The following is a 21687-nucleotide window of genomic DNA, read 5'->3' on the forward strand; positions in this document are numbered from 1 at the left end:
CTAAAAAAAATGCAATATTAGGGAAAAAGTAATTTATCTAGAAATATTTTGAAACTGTACCAAGTTAATGATGAAAACATTTATATTATATTCATGACGAACGAGACCAATCAATTTACATATTTCTCGTTCAGGTGGAAAGTAGTTTTAAAAATTAGCTCAAGATAAAGTCAACATTCAGATTCTAAATTTGTGGATAAATTAAAAAATACAGACTGAAACATGTAAGGCAAGAAGGACAAACGTTGACAGCTCTTTATAGGGAGATAAAGAAACGTTCTTCTTGCAAGAAACATAAAATAAACAGCTGCTTGAATCAACAGCTACAGTCATACAACCAATGCAAATTCCAAAGAAACAGAAGCACTTACAACAAATTAACCATTTAACACCAGCAAGTAGGACAAAAGCAAGCCTATATAGTTGACTACAATGAAATAATTTTAAGTGGAAAATTTCCATCGACAAAGCACACATTATTCATGCTGCACAAAATAGAAATTATCTGGTTATATAATACTGTTAAAATAGTCACATTAGAATGACCCAGTGATATCAAATGCTGGTACGTAACTATCTAGACTAAGTAGACAAATGCAGAACATCAGAAGATGTAAATCACAAAACTTAAATGCAACACTATTACAATTTCATGAAATTAATAAAGTACAAGCATATGGACATTCAACGACTTTAGAAAATAACAATAGAGAACATTTATTAACATTATTTTAAGTGTCTGAGAATTGTTACCCTTAGGTAAAAAGTTAAAACAACTCTCAAAACCAAGAAACGAAAGATTTACTGTAATATATATATATATATATATATATATATATATATATATATATATATATATATATATATATATATATATATATATATATATATATATATATGTGTGTGTGTGTGTGTGTGTGTGTGTGTGTGTGTGTGTGTGTGTGCTAGCAGGTATAAGTCTTGGCTTATATAATCCATAAAGGTTTAACAGGAGGTGGAGAAAATGGTAATAATGATAGTGATTAAGGTCATAGTAAAATTTGTGGTGAGATTCAACTAGTAATTAATACTATTGACGACAATTCGGTTAACTAAATAAACAGCACTACATAGATTGGTAGCATTTCTTGTCTACATAATTCTTAACAACCTCTTTTAAAGAACTGTTACAGGCTGCTAATGAGCTGCTGGTATTAAATATTTTACCATTTCGGCATTGATAGCAGTGTTTATTTCTATCTGAACTGTATCTAATTACTTTCTAAAAATCCAATAATATTGGCAGATTTAATCGTCATATCACTAGGCATACGAAATTCCGTAATCATTTGCTATAATCTAATGCTTGAACCAGAATCATATTGCTGAAATCATATTGTAATGTTTAATTGTTATTCTACATTTCAGCCTTGCTCATCAAGAATTCATTTTTCAAAAACGTTGATCTCAGTGTCTTGAAAATGGAAACATACCATGTAAGAGATGTTCTGTTTGGTACTTCAGCATCTAACATACGTATCGTATAAGACTTGACTCTATGGCATATCTTCTATTTTGTAAAGAGCATTTAACAGACATATCGTAAGAGACTTGATATCTGACTTAGTCCAAATGTGTTCCCTTTTCTGTCAACCATTACTGTCTTTCAGAGAAGGAACATGCACATCCTATTATTGCATGATTTGTCATCAGTCATTGTATTTTTTCAGTTTTTCAGTTTGTTCCAGTATTTAAATGTCACAGCATTATAAGTATAATATCATTTTATATGCATCTTTCATATAAACTGGAGCAGGTTCTCCAAACCCCTGATATACAGTTGCATGGTCTTCGGGCCTATTATCAATTAAAAACCCTAATATACAGTTGTATGTTCTTCAGGCCCAATGCCAATAAGACCTTGATGTACAGTTGTATGTTCTTCAGGCCCATTATCAATAAGACCTTGATGTACAGTTGTATGTTTTTCATGTACATTTTAGCAAAGATATGATGTATGTTCTTCAGGCCCATTAACCTATAAGACCTTGATGTACAGTTGTATGTTCTTCAGCCCCATTATAAATGAGACCTTGATGTACAGTTGTATGTTCTTCAGGCCTATTATCAATAAGACCTTTTTGTATAATTGTATGTTCTTCAGGCCCTTATTCTATAAGACATTGATGTACAGTTGTATGATCTTCAAGCAAATTATCAATACGACCTTAATGTACAGTTGTGTGTTCTTCAGGCCCATTATCAATAAGATATTGATGTACAGTTGTATGTTCTTCACGCCCATTGCCAATAAGACCTTGATGTACTGTTGTATGTTCTTAAGGCCTATTATCAATAAGACCTTATTGTAAAATTGTATGTTCTTCAGGCCCATATTCAATAAGACATTGGTGTACAGTTGTGTGTTCTTCAGGCCCATTATCAATACGACCCTGATGTACAGTTGTATGTTCTTCAGGCCCATATTCAATAAGACCTTGATGTACAGTTGTATGTTCTTCAGGCCCATTGCCAATAAGACCTTGATGTACAGTTGTATGTTCTTCAGGCCCATTGCCAATAAGACCTTGATGTACAGTTGTATGTTCTTCAGGCCCATTATCAATAAGACCTTGATGTACAGTTGTATGTTCTTCAGGCCCATTGCCAATAAGACCTTGGTGTACAGTTGTATGTTCTTCAGGCACATTATCAATAAGATCCTGATGGACAGTTGTATGTTCTTCAGGCCCATTGCCAAGAAGATTTTGATTGTTTTCATTAATATGTATGTAGTCATGATGAGCAGGAATGTTATAGTTATTGCTGATAAAGTTAAATTGTTTCTCATCTATGTAATGTGCATTCCATTAAATGATTGATTAACAGGTCAGGTAATTGTATCTGAACGTTAACATGAAACCTATATATTGATTTTACTTGCCCATTTATACTTTGATATGGTTATTATCCATTATGATATTCTATCCCAGCTGCTGCCAGCAGTGCTGTTTAAATGATTCTGGCGAAATTTGATATCACACTCCGGTATCTGTTCAATGAACCCGAAGTGTCAAATTTTAAACTGTATTTATCAAAGAATATTGACTGGCTTGTTTGTAAAATAAGTTTCGATGTAGTGTGATTTTTCAGACCCAGCTCTCATGCATTCATCTCCAATACGAGTTCAAGCTACAACAATGAAAGCTCGAAGGTTAGATTTTAGAATTATGAGACTTTGAAATTTGATAAGAAAATTTGTGTGGTGAATGCTCCGGCATAGGTGTTGCTCTCTTTTTTTAACTTGGTGTTAGAAGAGGGCTGTGTGCTGGGAAATGTTTATGAAATCTTCTGGTAGGTGCAGTAGCATTGTGTTCTGTAACCAAAAACGTTTTATAAAAATATGTTTGGGGTGGGTGAGTAGGATATATTTTTTCATACAATTTATATTGATGATGGTAAGGGTTAGTTACATGTTATATACATTAACTACTAAGCTGAAATGGCTGGGAAGTTTTAAATACGTTAAATAACAGTGTGACGGATGAAGGCACACATAACATGTTTTCCCTGCTTTTATTTCCAAAAGGGAGGCAGACAAATTTAGAGAAGATGAACCGATTACCCATAATATCATAAATGGGTAAATACGATTATATCCCATAATATCATAAATGGGTAAAGGTGGCGCTCTACAGTTTCATATTTTGCATAGGTTAGGATTTTAAAGAATAAGAATTTCCCCGGCTTTCCTCACTGGCTATTTAAAAAGACCTTGTATATCTTAGGTATAATTCAAAGAACCTTTAATTCCCATTATTTTGGTGTATGATTGATGGATGTAAAATGGGTTATAGAGTATACAGCTTGGCCTTACTCCAGATGTGTACCTTTCAAAAAGTGCTAGCTCCACTTGGTCATTTTCACTTCCTGAACTTCAGAGGTAAATTGTATAAAAAAGAGCAGATAACATTTTTTTTTACATTTTATATATTTGGTAATTCATTCATTGCACTTTCAGAAGCTGGTATTGGCTAGTCTGGCAAAATTCATTTTCCCTATTTTAATAGCTGCTATGGATAGTGTACTTTATACTAATTCAGGCTGATTTTTTAGCACAAGGGAGCAGTCATTTTGGTTAGCAGTGTGTTTAAATCATGTACAATTTCCAAAGGTACAATATCCAAAGAAATATCATCCACATTACATTAATGTTGCATAAAGGTATGCCAACATTCTCTCCACTGTGCATGTTTTAAATGCAAACAACTTCACCTTACATACGTCACTCTCTCAAAAGTACATAATAATGGTGAGCGCCCCCAAATACGATTATATCCCACAATATCATAAATGGGTAAATACGATTATATCTCACAATATCATAAATGGGTAAATACAATTATATTCCGTAATATCATAAATGGGTAAATACGATTATATCTCACAATATCATAAATGGGTAAATACAATTATATTCCGTAATATCATAAATGGGTAAATACTATTATATCCCGTAATATCATAAATGGGTAAATACGATTATATGTCATAATATCATAAATGGGTAAATACGACTATATTACAATGAATATCCTTTCAGAAAGTTCTTCAAAATTCTGGGTTTTAAATTAGGTTAATCTGAAAAGAAATCTTATTTTTATAAATATGATGAAAGCAATAGTATGTACGTTACAATTTCAAATGTATCAATTACTTTTAAATATATTCAGATAAATGCGAAATAAAAACTGTGAAAATAAAAATGAAATAGTAGATGAAGATATGTTGCTCAGTTTCAATAAAACCTAGACCAAGATTTACAAGACAAAAATAGTTCATATTTTTCTTTATGACATACTTGCATGGAGTATGTATCTGCACCATAATCATAAAAGAACAAAAGCATCTATATTATCTATATTCTAAACTCTATAGTAGATTACTGGAAAATTCTTATGCAAATTACCCCTCTCCGTTTCAGATCTTCTGGCAAAGTGCCGTGTACATCCATCCTCCACATTTTGAAACTGAAACGTTAAAAACACTTCAATAATTAGTCAATGGTTTAAGATTCGTAAAAAGATATTTATAGTAAATTTATTGTGGTTTATATTGACTTTGTGGGTAACAAACTAATCCTTAATATAACGTATCTATCAAGATGGTATATATCATGATTTAATAAGATATTTCTCTTTTGATGTATGGTGTCAGATACTGAAATATTAAATCTCTCAGCACCATAATACATGTATTGAGGTTTCGGAATCGGGTATATCTGTGTTATTGTCCGCATGAAACACAGTTTTAAATATGCCACCCATGTGTATGGTCTAGATATGAAGGTGTAGAGCTTTAAGTGTCAATATCTGTTTAGGGTTGTTACCAATGTAAATCAGTCAATCAGATCACAATAATAATTAACACTCCTCAATGAAATGGGCTGAGATGGAGTTCTTCTACACCCCATACCCCTTTTTTGTAACGCTCTCTTGGTCTTAAGTATTATTCAGTTTCTACACAGGTTTTAACTTGCTGGAAATCCAACCGTACAGGATATGTGGTCACAGACAATCAAACGAAATTCCCACAGACCATCATGAAAATATTAAAATAATCAGATCCGTCCTACATCTTAAGAATGATTGATCTGAGAGGAACCTTTCAAGCAAAAATGAAAATGGTATGATGCATGACTTGTTTTGATAAAAATTTCTTTCTAGTGCCCACAATAAAAATCTGATTTGTTGTTATTTTCTCATTTACATCAAGTAGTTTCAGTGCGATAATGGAAAAAGATTAAGAATAGCTGTGACTTCAAGCCTACTAATATGCATACATTATCGATATGCAAACCTCGTTTGAAAACAGATTAATTAATTCCAGTAATTATTTTCAACTAGTGAGTGGGCTTCATTTTCTAAAATAAAGTAATTAATATACCACCATCATACCACAAATAGACTAGTTCTGCAGCTCATTAATTACTTAGTTACCTGTGACCATATGCAAGTAAAATAACTTGTACTTGGGATTCAACTTGACCTATCCTCCATCTAGTCTGGGTAGAACATAGAAAGAGTTAAAATTTTGGAATGACGAGTAATGTTGCTGATTTTTGCTGGTTTGTAGACTTTTAAATTAAGCTGAACAAATATTAACTTAATACCAAATTACACAATGCATTATGCACTAGTCTCAAATGGCAGTATTATGAATTATGCTTCCGTAAAACAACGTCAGAGTTTCAGAGTATTTTCCTAATAAACTTGATCCTAACATCATCAACAGTAATTAAGATAACATGTTGCATGCAGTATGTCGAAATATGTACATGCATCTACTAATGACTCCTATAAAAAAAAGTAACCTTTGATTTCTGAGAGAAGAAAAAGTATTCTGCACTGAATACTAACCCTTTTGCGACGAGGTCCAATAGTCCGTCAGATCCAGCGTTCATGGTCTTGTCTATCCAGCCATTTGGAGCCACCAATAACTCAAAAGCACGACTGTAGAAAAGAAACAATGTCCAACAACGACAAATTGATGAAAATTAATGATGAGATATAATGGGCCTCACGGGTAAGTTGGTGAGTGTTTGTAATTTGTGGTACATGTACTAAAGGTGTTACATTTGGGTGTCTCAACAACAACCGTTCAGGTGTATCCCATGCCGTTGCAAACATTTCTTTTTCAGTTCACAGAATAATTAAAAAGCTTCTGTATTGTAGAAAATGCAAAACTACGTTAGCCCACATATGAATATTTAAGTATATCCTTGCAAATTAGTTTGGAGCCAAAATAGTTTCCCTTTTTTTACAAAGAAATGAGGCAAGATTCTTGGAACACAAAGTGAACTTAATTCATTCCTGTTTAGCTTAAACGTTTTCTATTATTTTAATCTGCATCTTGTTTGTATCTTAATGCAATGTATCTGCGTAAAGTGAACACATAATGTAGCCTTTGTGCGTTTGCATTCTTTCATTGTGTAATTATTTTCTCATTTACCTTATACATGGTCAATGTATTAATTGACATTTATATATAGACAGTGCTATACTTAATTTATTCCGTTATAACTTTGTATTTGCGTTAGGTTTGATGTTCTTATACCATTCTTCACTGACTTTGCAGAATTACATGAAATTGGCAACATTGATAATTTTCTAATTATCCTTCAAAGGTCTTTTAACTTTATATAGTTTTCTCTCCAAAATGTTTACACAGATGAGAGTGATTCACCTTACTCTATAACAAATTACATGTAAACAATTTGGGGTAACATAAGTAGATCATTTTTGCAGGATATATGAAATAATGGAAATTTCACAAGATCTTCTGAACGTCAAAACAACTGGCAATTACATGCAACGAAGTTGAGACTCCTCAGCTTGGGGATTTTGCTGTATTTCACTTGTGGAGATTCTGGACATCTTCTCTTTTGGTTTAATGAACATTTGAGTGTGGGTATGAATCATACAGTCAGATGATTCTGGGTTAGATACCCTGGTGTGTTCAGGAGCAATGAACCTTTCTCCAACAGCCTTGCTACAATATAATTGTAATTGTCCAACTTTGTTGTGCTCCATAGCAGCAAACCAAATGAAATTATCTTAAGTTATGTGAAATCCCAGCATCACCCATAGAAGTGCAATATACTAATTACGTGTCTACCTTGACACCAAATATTTTAAGAAAGAAATAAATGTATCTTACGTGTTGATAGCGATAAGATATAGGAAGTGTGGCGCAAGCAGCTTGAATAGTGGATGAGACTGCGACAGATTTCTGTGGGTGATTACAACAATTCCCTCCATCAGCAAGTGAGTAAAACCTGAAAAATGAAATGATTATTATTATTATTATTATTATTATTTCAAATTTCAAAACCGTCAATAAATATTTGCTTTTTCATCAGAAACTGTTTGTAAATTTTAAGAACAAGAATAAGAATATATATGTGTGTGTGTGTGTGTGTGTGTGTGTGTGTGACTCCCTCGATAACTCAATCCAGTATAAATCGCGAACACGCTTTTAATGTGGGGCCAGGCATGGATCTTGTTTGTTTTGCAATAAAATAAAAAACAGGTACCTCTGTTTGTTAGAGGTAAAGAAACTGGTGATCAAAATTGGGAAATAAAACCGTGATATATCGCTAGTTTTAGAAATGGTGTTAGTACCGGAAAATTTGCATCAACGTCATGAAGGTTTCAACCTTTAAAAACAGTGGTATAATTTGTTACATTTTCTTTCCAAACAAAAATCTTCATCATTATAAATAAAAATATTCGAAAACATTATTATCAATGAAAACATCACCAATGCCTATTGCTGGCAGCATTTGATGCTACATGTCTGCGGCATTATTCCCCAGTGCTAGAAATCACTATAAACGGGCACACTGTGGACATTGCAGCGATATGACTGAAACCATTTTAAAGCTACGTTAAAAATCCAAATCACACACACACACACACATTTCTGAGGGAACCTAATTAAGTGACGACCTTGTTTTGATCTCCGACTTGCGGAAGAATTTTGTTGTATTGTATTGTTACACTCAATTAAAAGTGTACTTGCTTTGTATTAACACTGTAAGTACCTTTGTTGTATCAAATCAAATAACAGGATGGACTAAAAGAAAAGTATAAAGACAGGCAAAAATCCTACCTGGATAAGAGCTAGCGGTCACGGTCATGTGTCAGGTCAACTCATTTCAATTGATCAATCGAAAACTGTTCTAATTATTATTAAGTACTATAATTAGACTGCTTGAAATTAACCTACTTATTCACAAATATGATCAAAGACAGTAAGGCCATTATTTTGAACAAGAGAAATGAGCAGTGAATAAGAAGCTTTGTTGCACAGATACGCTTTTCTATGGAGAATGCATAGATACGCTGTTCTATGGAGAATGCATAGATACGCTGTTCTATGGAGAATGCATAGATACGCTGTTTTATGGAGAATGCACAGATACGCTGTTCTATGGAGAATGCATAGATACGCTTTTCTATGGAGAATGCATAGATACGTTTTTCTATGGAGAAGCGATTTTCTGCATTTATAATCAGCTTATAATTCCTGAACTGACACAAAGACATTTCCTCAGGGATGAGAAGTTTCACAATAAATTGCAATCAAATCACGGTATCAATATTTTACTAATGAAGTAATTTTTAAAAACCGGATTTCGACGTCGACGGTTGTTTAACAAAACAAATGTCCCTGAAATCTTTTTTTAGAAGTCAACAATATCAAAAACTAGTGACGTAATTCACTATTTCTCTGCATACATGTGATGTTTGTGAGACCTCGTGGAAAATATAGGTTATGGTAATTGAAATTAAAGGTAATTTATACAAAAAGAGCAAAGGATTTCATTAGATAAACTCTTTATTGACAACTGTTCCCAACGATATTATACAAGGAGTATTGAATCATTAAACAGCGCTGTAACTCAACCCCCATCTCTTGTTTTTTTTCGATGACCAGCAGGAATGGCATCCCCTTTGTCGTTTTGTTGCGGTTCCTCTGTAACTAGTGCACTTGGTATATTGCAGTCTAAATTTTTGGACCCCAATATGGGCGAGTTATCGAGGGCGAGATTTTGTCCAATTTTGGTCACATGTCTGATTATTTGCAGTTTGCTTGAATTATAAAGATTTCAGTGCTTTAAGAAATGACTGCTATCCTACCCAGGTGAATGAGATAATAAAGATTTCAGTGCTTTAAGAAATGACTGCTATCCTACCCAGGTGAGTGAGAGCCTGATGGTATGCTGCATCAGCATTGTTGTACCACATCTTCGCCAGCATCCAGGTGTATGGGGGATCTGTCGGCAGGAAAACCTGTAAACGATATGCACTTGATATATCAGCATTATGATGTACGAAGGATAAGAATCCTTTGGATTGAGCAATAAATGGACAGAAAGAAGAGAACTGAACCGAGTAGCGAAAGATGGACAAAGAATCTTACTTCAGTGCTCATCTATATGCGAAGTTTATCAAGATATGTTGTTGATGATGTGGACCATTAGTGGTTTTCATTGATAGCATGGACCACGAGAGACTCTTAATCATAACATGGTCCATACCTGTTTGTAATGATATCATGAGCCACAAGTGGTTTTTATGACGACATGGGTCAGAAATGGTTGTTAATGATGAGTAGTTTTTAATGGTGATATTGGGCATGAATGGATCTTATGATAACATGAAGCCATACGTGGGGTTTAGTGATAACATGGCCCACAAGTAGTTTTTAATGGTGATATTGGGCATGAATGGATCTTATGATAACATGAATGGATCTTATGATAACATGAATGGATCTTATGATAACATGAATGGATCTTATGATAACATGAATGGATCTTATGATAACATGAAGCCATGCGTGGGGTTTAGTGATAACATGGCCCACAAGTGGTTTTTAATGATAATATGAACCATGAGTGGATTTTTTGGTCCGCGAGTGGTTTTTAATGATAACATTGCCCATGAATGGTTCTAGCATGGGTCATATATTGTTTTTGATGATGACATGGCCATGAATGGTGTTTAAGGAATGGAAGAGACAGGAGTGTTTCTTTTTAGTGATAACGTGGTTCATGAGTTGTTTTTAATGATGCAATGAGCCATGAGTCGCTTTTAACGATAGTATGGGCCATGAGTGCTTGTTTTAATGATAAAACGAACCAAGAATGGTTTTTGATGGTAGCGTTGGCCATTGGTGCGTTTTAATGATAACATGGCCCATGAGTGTTTCCTGATGATAAAATGGGACATGAGCTGTGCTTAATAATGGCATGGGCAATGAATGGTTTTTAATTATACCATCCGTCATGAGTAGGTTCAGTAATGACAGGTCATGAAATGGTTCGTAATGATAAAATGGTACATGAGTAGCTTTTATTGATAACATTGGTCATGACTAGCTTTTAATGATAACATGGACCACGATTTGTTTTAGCAATAGATATATTGAAAGTTTGATATATTCATGTTTCACTTTATAACATATTGAGATTATGTTATTTAAATGACAGCAAATACATTACATTACTTCAAAATGAAAGCAGACAAAGTATATCATTGGGTATAATTTTACACACAATTTGAGACACTTACCACAATATTTTTTCAGCATTCGATGGAAGAGATCAAATGGATATTTAACTACATTATCAACAATAATTAAAGACAAGTAATGTGTTTAAAACAATATTTCTTTCACCCATAAATAATATGAGGGCTTTCTGATGTTATTCCCGTTTCATCTTAATCAAAGTTTTAGTGTACTTGCTCATATTTCTTTTCTTTCCAACTCACTCTCTGGTAATTGTGTTATAATATGGCATTTTACATTGCAAAAAAACTCTTAGGCAACTGTTGTATAATGGGCCAATGGCCTACAGAAAAGAAACTTACGGGATTGTTTGGTCCTTTCTGCTGGTACAGTTGTATTGCTATAGGAACCAGCTCCTGGTTGCCATTCACCAGGAATAATGCAATAGGAACACACATCTGAGAAAATTGATAGAGTTTAAAAATTAAAAACAATATATATATATATATATATATATATATATATATATATATACTGCCGTATTTCTGAACGTACATCGACATGTATCATGGAATGCCGCTATTATATTAAATTATATTAGTAGCCAATGACTCAATGTCCTGAGGCAGGGACCTGATCATTTCACTACTAATATTTTGCATGTCTTTGAGAATGTGGTGTGACAAATACATTTTCAACAATGGCTGTACATGGTGGCAGCATTTGTGATGGTTGGCCGTCGATAAGGAGCCTTACACTGAATCGGTCTGTTGTATTTTGGCCAATCAGTTGACTCCTGTATGGAGATGTAGTCAATTATTTTGTATATTTTGTATATTTATTTAGAAATAAGCTGTTTTCTTGATTTAATGAAATAATGAGTAATACCGGCGAGCCAAATCTCAAAGTGTTATTGCTTCTCTTCATACAGAAGCCAGCCAAAATCGTGACTCACTGATATCGCAGCTACTTGAATTATTGCACTGGCTATGCAAGATTACTATTACAAGGGGTTATATAATAAGTCATGCAGTTGTAATTTAAAATGGTGTGGCTTGTATATTCGCTTCTTGTGGAAGGTATGCGCACATATTTATCCATCAGCCTCTTTACTTCATATAAGAGTTGTTCCTTTACTTTCTAAGCATACTATTAGTCAGTGGCTGAGAGAGAAAAGGCGCCAAAAACTACCGATGGTAAGATTAACATTTTTAGTCCAACTGTCGGAAAATAATGTTTCTTAATGATTGAGGAGATGACGATGCCGAATTTGGATGTACATGAAAAAATGGAATTTGATGATGTAAGTTTGTTGTAAATTACAAGTGCGTGGCACCAGGGACGTCATTTTGGGAGGTCGCAGGGGGGCACTTGCCCCCCCCCCCCCCAGTTTGCATGTGCTGTAAACTTGTTTTAGCCCATATACAAAAATTAATAAGCCCGTCAAGTTTTGCCCCCCCCCCCCATCAAGTTTTGTCCCCCTCCCTCCGAAAAAAGTTGAAATGACGTCCCTGCGTGGCACGCAAACAATTTGAGACATGTTTGGTTTTATTAACATATAGGCCCTCTAGTATGTCGCTTGACACACTAGGGGCTCATACAGGGTTGTATTAAACCATTGTAATTGATATGGACTGATTGCGTTTTCTTAATCATAAGAAATTAGCATGCAAGAGCTTACAACTGGTAGCGTCCTAATAATCTCCAACAAACCAATTCACAAATACAAACCCAGCGGTGATATTTCCATGTATCTTAAACAATTACATTGGAATATATAAATGGGGAAATGTATACAGATGCGTGTAGTATTTTGAAACATTTTATGGGTATGTACAATCGTGATATCACTACTTCAGATCAGTAGAATGTATATAATATTATGGAAAAGAATAAATAACTATTTCGATTAAATGCACCAGACATAATTATAAAAGATTTCCGAAAGGAGTTTCTGAACATATTGATAAATTTGTTAACGTAGGAATTATAGGAATTATTTTGGAGAAGCAATGATGTCAACTTATCGAATACTATCAGAAAAAAAAACTGACAATACATTAGTTTATATTCTTCAAGACAAGAATAAATACAGATAGTTAAATAGATAAAGAGGATGAAATTGAAATGTAAAGCGAATATAGTAGCATAAGTAGTGACGATCATAAAGGGTAAATGAATTTGATATTTTAATGCGCGATGGCATCCACACTCGCCAATCTTCAGAAGTGTTACGAAATAATGTACAACAGAGCAGAAGAAGTGGAACAACGCAATCATTGGAGTTGGACAAACATTAGACAAGATTCTCAGAACCTATTGCTGAAAACAACGAAACAAAAATTGTTGATGGTATTTACAAATGCTTCAATGCATTGTATGTTATTGGATACAAATGCACAATGTCTGATCGTATTCGAGTTGGTACCATACTCAGTAATGGGTAATTTGGGCTCACACTATGTTGGAATATATCGTTGCGTGACGGTATTTCTACTATCGAATATAAGTATGCAAAGAAAGTTAATCCACATTTGAACAAACAATCATGGGCTACTATCATGATCTTTATTTGCGCACTTATGTGTTGCTGCTCACTGATGTATTTGAAGCATTTTGTGACACCGGTGTGTTGCTGCTCGCTGATGTATTTGAAGCATTTTGTGACACCGGTGTGTTGCTGCTCGCTGATGTATTTGAAGCATTTTGTGACACTGATGTGTTTCTGCTCGCTGATGTATTTGAAACATTTTGTGACACTGATGTGTTGCTGCTCGCTGATATATTTGAAACATTTTGTGACACTGATGTGTTGCTGCTCGCTGGTGTATTTGAAGCATTTTATGACACCGATGTGTTGCTGCTTGCTGGTGTATTTGAAGCATTTTGTGACACTTATGTGTTGCTGCTCGCTGATCTATTTGAAGCATTTTGTGACACTGATGTGTTGCTGCTCGCCGATGTATTTGAAGCATTTTGTGACGCCGATGTGTTGCTGCTCGCTGGTGTATTTGAAGCATTTTGTGACACTTATGTGTTGCTGCTCGCTGGTGTATTTGAAGCATTTCATGACACTTATGTGTTGCTGCTCGCTGGTGTATTTGAAGCATTTTGTGACACTTTTGTGTTGCTGCTCGCTGGTGTATTTGAAGCATTTTGTGACACCGGTGTGTTGCTGTTCGCTGATGTATTTGAAGCATTTTGTGACACTGACGTGTTGTTGCTTGCTGATGTTTTTGAAGCATTTTGTGACACTGATATATGAGTTAGACCCTGCACATTATGTATGTTACGTCACCTCGAATGGCCTGGGTTGCATTGTTCTCAAAAATTAAAATCGAGCTCAAATTTCTCACTGATGTTGACATACATCTGTTTGTCGATGACTCACTTCGTTGTGAAATTGCAGTGGCGAATCACAATGCACGCGCGCAAACAACGAAACACATCTGTTACCATTGGAACCGTGGTCAGTGCTCCGACGTCAGTTTATATCCGTGAACGAATCAGTACGTAAATTTACAAAATGTACCAATCTTGTCCTAAATCTCTTGACCACAAAATAAATATGGTGTCCGTGTACAACATCTGCAGTGTTATTTATGATTAGGAATACGCACAAGTAAAGTCCATCGAATACTTGAATTTCACTAACAAAGCATGGATAACGCCCTACATACAGATGAATAGGAAACGGACGCTACAAATTAGTTTCAGGAGGACTTTTTCAAGCCCATGAATAATTCCATATTTGGAAAGACAATGGCGAATTTATGAAAGCGAATTCGAGTCGAAATTCTTCGTGATAATAATAATAATACTTTATTCAGTAATTGAATCCACCTGCCCATATTACAAAATACAATACAAGTCAATATAATGTGCGCCATGGTTTAAAGAAGTTAAATATGGTGTTCATCATGAGTATAGATACATAATTTCCAATAATAGGTGCATTATGGTATTCACATACATTTCCCCTGAATATTCTCCAATATATAACAATATTAATAAAGATGGAATTTAATTATTAAGCCAGAGGTTATTTACGATCAAAAGCCAATATAGAAATTGTTATCTTTCTTATCGGGAGATTTTAATGCTAGAATTACTAATTTTGAAGATTTTTAACCCTGAAGATACTCTTAATTTTGTGTATGGATGCAATGTTGGTTTTGTGTATCGATTCAATGTTGATTTTGTGTATGGATGCAGTGTTGGTTTTGTGTATGGATGCAATGTTGATTTTGTGTATGGATGCAGTGTTGGTTTTGTGTATGGATGCAATGTTGATTTTGTGTATGAATGCAGTGTTGGTTTTGTGTATGGATGCAATGTTGATTTTGTGCATGGATGCAATGTTGATTTTGTGTATGGATGCAGTGTTGGTTTTGTGTATGGATGCAATGTTGATTTTGTGTATGGATGCAATGTTGATTTTGTGTATGGATGCAGTGTTGATTTTGTGTATGGATGCAATGTTGATTTTGTGTATGGATGCAGTGTTGATTTTGTGTATGGATGCAATGTTGATTTTGTGTATGGATGCAGTGTTGATTATGATACAGATAATTTTTCAATGCAGATGCATTCAAAAGACGATAAAGTGTATAACAATTTTGGCTTCTCGTTAATAGATTTATGTGGAAATTTTAATATTTTCATATTATGAATGGAAAGTTCTCTAATGATAACAACGATCCGCTCACACGCATAACTCATAACGGTTGCAGCATAGTTGACTATATAATAGGTTCCATTGAACTATTTAGGTATATCACCAGCTTTGGGATAGGTACTAGAGATGAATCAATACATGTTCCAATATACTGTTCAATTAGATTAGCTCAGCATCTGCTAAATGAAGATAATGTTTCCTAAACTCTGGATGTTAATGATCATCAAACCTATTGTGATGTTGAGAAAATTAATATTCATACTTGTATTGTTACTAAATGGAAACATTTTCGTCTTACTGAAGACAATATACGGTCATTTGTAAGAATGTTTAGCACAGCCTTTGAAGACATAACGAATGATGTATTCAGGTATCTTGAAGCTGATACTGACTTCTCTCTCAGAATATTAGTTCAACTGTATCAGAATATAGGTTCAGTTTTGCAGACCAGAGGTACTGCACTTAAAATAATAACGAAGGAACCACTTTGATGGTATAAATAATGCAATAAGGCGAAGTATAATAAAAACTACTGGCAAAGACGATTTAGATTCTCAAATGCTGGAGCTGACCTTAAGTTGCATTGAGAGTATAAAACAGCTTTTAAAGAAAGAATCGCACTCAATAAAAAATACACTAGAAAATTCCAGATGAACAAATTAACTCAAGCAAGGAAAACCGCTCGACATTTCTGGCATATTTTGAAACGGGAAATGCATTATTCTCAAAAAGAAGTAGAATATATCTTCCCCAAAACCTGGTATGAATACTTTAAATCTTTATTGATGGAGCCTGTGTGTGAGTTGGATGACTCTGACAATATTGTTAGTGAAGAACTACCTCACTTGCATGTTGATTTAAATATTACAACTACAAATGATGAAATTATGAGAAGATTACTTAAAATAAAAAAGAACAAAATCCCTGGACCTGATATGATACCTACTCGTTTTTATCAGTGCACGAAGGAAACGATCTTACCAACCATAACGCTCTATTCAACACAAGATTTGAATCCGGTTAATTTTCCAAACAGTGTGAGAAGAGGATCATCTGTCCTATATATAAATGCGGTGACAAGAACGATCCAAACAATTACAAAGGTATTTCTCTTATTGATACTCTATGCAAAGTCTTTACTGATATATTAAATACTCGTATGTACACGTGGGCGGAAGATAATTGTGTTTTAGACGAAACACGGGCAGGCTTTAGGAAAAAAAATACTCAGCATGTGACAATATCTTTATTATTCAGGCTTCAGCTCAGAAATATATATATCCAAAAGAAAAGGCAGATTTTATTGTCTTTTTATAGATTTTTTAAAAGCTTTAGACAAATTAGAGCATGATATAGTATGGTCGTCAATAATAGGTAAGGGTATGAATGGTAAATAGTAAACATTTTGATAGATATGCATAGAAATCTAACTACTACTTATTTAAAATATACATCAGGTACAAGGCAAGGTTGTGTTTTAAGCCCAATCATGTTTGTTTCCTTCTCCCTTTTTATTAATGATTGATTACACAACTGAAGCTAGAATTCAACAGAGGTGTATTTATTTTGGAAGATATTGATGATATTTTCGCAATACTTTACGCTGATGATGTTGCTAATTGCGCCGATACAGTAAAACTACTTCAAAACCAAACAAATGTTATCGAACGCTTTTGTGATAAAACTGATATGATGGTCAACCTCAATAAAAGTAAAATCATTGTTTTCAGAAATGGGGGATATCTCAAGCAAAAGGAGGTATGGGTTTTAAAAGAAGGTCGTATTGAATTATGTACCTTATTACGAATACATGGTTTTATTTTTCATCCCAAAGTTGGTTTGGACGAAAGGAAAGCAAATAGTAGCAGCTGAGGCAAAGAAAGCAACTTCAAAGATTATGAATTAGCAAAACCGATTCGACTGTTTTAGTGTAGAGGATGCATTTAAAAATGTTGATTGGGTGATAAAACCAATTGTTTGTCATGGGTCAGAAATTGGGGATATGAATTTAGTGGATATTGAAATTGTGCAACACACTTTTTGCAAACAGTATTTAGGTGTTCCTAAATCTACCAATGATGCGATTGTGTTGGAGGAGTGCGGAAGTTATCCACTTGTACCTCGTATCTTTTACGTCGCGTTAAATACTGGTTGAAGATCGTAAGAATGCCTTCAACTCGATACCCACACCAATGTTATTTAATGCTGAATAGATTAGATGAAACAAACCGTGTCACCTGGGCACCGAAGTTAATGACATGTTATTTCGTTTCGGTTTTGGGTATGTTTGGCTAAGTCAAGATGTTGGAGACGAAAAACAATTTTTCGCACTATTTTTGGCACAGGATTAAGGATTCAACACTACAAAACTGGCAAAGTAATATTAACAACCCACATACATATGGGTATTATAGCATAAAAGGAATTAGGACCGGAAAAATACCTCTCAAGTGGATTATCGTATTTCCTTAGGAAACTATTTGCTCAGTTTAGATGTGACAGGTAGGCATATCTGGATTGAGAGAAATAATAGATATTGTGAACTATACACATTAGTATGGCTGATGTAATTTGAGATCATTGAAATCGCTTGAAATCTACATTGCAAAATATGTGTAATTTTGATCACGTATTACAACAGGATAAAGAGACAGTGATAACTAAACCACCCTCTACGTTTTCTAAGGCATATCTTGAAGATAATCGGTTTTCAGAGTTAACGGAAAAAGTCGGATGATTTTCAAATCACAATTACAAATGCACCTAGTAAGCAGTCATTCCACTGATTCATTTATAAAGACAGTAATATGATGCAACACATGATAGCTTCGGTCTTAAAATAGCTGCTAGAAACTACATTATTTCAAAGGGATTTTAATGCCAGAAGGAATATGGAGTCGTTCCCTGCCATCTGCTGAGGTGATCCAGTCACCTCTTGTCCTTTATCGGTTTCGTTATCCATTTCTCACTAACTCATTTGTTGTTGATTCATTGGTTCAACTGATCACCATGTCTTGTCGGTGTGAGGTTATATACGCATTAGATGCCAGTGCAGGCGCTTTTGGAACTTGTTAAATTATCATTCCCGGTTTAATATCACCTTATAAGGTTTACAGCCGTTCCATTCTCTTTAGATGACATAATAGTTCATGTAGCTGGAATTCAACTTATATTAGCAGTTAAACTCCAAACCAAATTTAAGTCTTACGTGAGAATAGGGGTACAAGAATGCCTCCAGAACTCTAGAATTATTTATTATATGATAAAAACTAAACAATTTTTTAAATCTACAAGTATAACACCACCGTGGTATTTTACAAGTTTTTTTTTTTTGTTTCAGGATTAACTGGATTGGCGTATTGTTGATAAAATAGTTTCTAGTGGGATCATAAAGATGTCCAAAAAGATTGATGAATCGACATTTATTTCCCAGAGCCAGTCAGGAGTGGAGCAGGCTGAGTCGGATGAATTCATATCGACTGGTGATGGATTTCGTTTCATCGTTGGATTCGGTATATTCTCAAATGAAATTCCTGACATCAGTAAATTAGTATCTTCATAATCTGCAGTATTCAAACAATTGGAAGAAGAAGAGTATATTCAACTTGCATTAGTATTCATTGAGAACAAAAATGCCAAACTCCATGGAATCTGACCTTTGGATCCATTGGTGGATGCATCCGTCGGATTGTGATGGCTTTTCTCAAAAAGTTTATTTAGGACTTCCTTTCTTCTGTATATCTTCGGACATTGGTGACAAGAAACTTTTAAACCATTATGGACAATATTTGTATATTACTCCAGAGATTGACTGCACGTCACATATGACACAACGGCAGGCCATTGATGATGAAAAGTTATTGTAATGGGAAAGAGTAAATTAGTCGCAAATAAAGAACTGCATATTGATACCATAAACTGGACTTTTGCATCAAAATAGATAAATCTAAAATCTTTGGAAGCACTTATACCAACCTCAGTATACTTTCGAGTTAAAAAGTCATTATACTACACGTAATGCTGTATATTTACTCACCTGTCACAGTTACGGTATGCAATATGCAGTTGAGGCTAAATGGTATTTTGATGTTGAAATAAAAATGCAAAAAACCTTAAGGATATCTACAAGATTAAAGATGCACATGTCTCTGTCTTAAATACTTAAACCTACCCGATCACAACATAAACTGTATTCAGGATAAATGGACATAAAATATTCTTTCTGATACAGAGCTCTCTACTAGATAGAAAACATTTTTGGATATTGTAATTACACATTCTACATCTGCTTGTGATCAACAAATCAGTTTGAATGGGATTCTAGACATTTTCCATTCATCTATCGTACAGTAAATACGTAATGAAATACTTACATAAAAGCCTTTCTTGTGTTTTATGCCATCCAGAATTTTCAGGTCACAAATGAAAAGTCTCTTGGCGTCAATGACTTGCTGCAGTGTACAGCCCTCAAGCAATGGTCGCAACATTTCATCTGTTACACCTAACCTTTTCAAAATTACATGTATGAACACTATCAAAATACTATAAGGAAGGCACTTAAGCCATATAATGACTACATTAATGGTTACCAAGTGCAAATAATTCAATTGTCGTGATTCTTAATATCATGCAAATTGAACTGAAAATGAGAATTTCACAGTTTAATATGGTTCCACAAAATGCAATATGTTATGATTGCTCTGTGCTAATTAATCATACAAAAATACAATCATCAAATGAGCAAGAAATGTGGGTCACCATGACCTACCTTTTACAATATGAATAGAAACCTTTATAATGCGGCCCTATATAACTCGGGTATAGTGATCCTATTATAATGCGCATCGGTATAACACGGGCACTGATATAAGATGGGTATGGTCATGGGTCTCATTATGCTGGCTGAAGTATGTTTTTTTTATATAATGTATTAGATGACCAGATCTATATCACAGTAGACCTATCTTGTCTCCTATAAATAGCATTATAGTCACGACCCACTGTAGCTTCGTGAATCAACATGATAGCACATTTATGTTGCATTTGGAACATCAATTTGAAAGAGTATTTCCCTAAAGACATGATTATAAAGTCTAACATATTCTCAATCGTTTCTAAATTATTCGGCATCTTGCTTTTTATAAAGCTCTCTGAATTCCTATTTACATAAATTTTCTCAAATCATAGTGACATCTGCTATGCTTCAATAATGTCAGATATTGTATAATTATTCAGACTTGAACCATAAATTCGGCTACATTTTCTCTTTATTTTCGGAACTTATCTTGGTCAGTTTTCAATATTAATTTATTTGTCTCCCTTTTCAGTGTCTCCCTTTTCAGTTCATGGAGAACAAAAAGGGTCTTTATGTCGCACAATACACTTTGAGAAATGCATGTCACAGTTAATAAAGTAAAGTATGGTTTAAAATTTCGATATCATTGTAGAAATGTTGATTAAGATGTTTTATTGGTCAACATTGTATAATAAGTGTAAAATAGGCCATGTATTTCTTTATTTTTGATTTTTTTATAAATATTTATCATGAGGTATCTATTATATAACGACCTATTTATAATGTTGTAAGTTTATACATCAACCACACTTGCACATCGAAAACAGATGTTTTATCTATTGAAGTGGATACCTCTTTTAAAGTAAATGTTTCTTAAATAACATTTTGCACTTACCATTTTTGATAAGGAGATGCATAATTTAATAATTGCTGGACAACTGGACAGCTTTTCCCTTTGTAATATGTATAACTTTTAAGTTGTAATAATTTGCTTATATTTCATCCAATTTTATGTGCTCTTTTACGATCAGCTTAAAATGTCCTCTAAGAAAGCGGTATAATTTTCCAGTGAAAAACTTGCAAGATACACGGAAAATGCTACGCTAATGAACAGAAATGTTTATCCTTCGTCAAATAAGTTATCACTTGTCCAACT

At 34.0% G+C, this 21687-nt stretch overlaps 1 protein-coding gene across 1 annotated transcript in view; it reads right to left on the reverse strand.

Annotated features, from left to right (window-relative positions):
* The window catches only part of LOC149796775 (allene oxide synthase-lipoxygenase protein-like), a 64476-nt gene that overhangs the window by 10866 nt on the left and 31923 nt on the right, over positions 1 to 21687 (reverse strand). The window contains exons 3-8 of the mRNA XM_089960644.1: positions 20110 to 20242; positions 11421 to 11516; positions 9740 to 9836; positions 7699 to 7816; positions 6399 to 6491; positions 4949 to 5009 (exon numbers count right to left, since the gene is read on the reverse strand). Coding sequence (XP_089816770.1) covers positions 4949 to 5009; positions 6399 to 6491; positions 7699 to 7816; positions 9740 to 9836; positions 11421 to 11516; positions 20110 to 20242 — 598 coding nt within the window. The remainder of the gene's footprint in view (positions 1 to 4948; positions 5010 to 6398; positions 6492 to 7698; positions 7817 to 9739; positions 9837 to 11420; positions 11517 to 20109; positions 20243 to 21687) is intronic.

The sequence above is a fragment of the Sinohyriopsis cumingii genome, chromosome 6, assembly GCF_028554795.1.
Source record: "Sinohyriopsis cumingii isolate HCF-2022 chromosome 6, ASM2855479v2, whole genome shotgun sequence".
NCBI lineage: Eukaryota > Metazoa > Mollusca > Bivalvia > Unionida > Unionidae > Sinohyriopsis > Sinohyriopsis cumingii.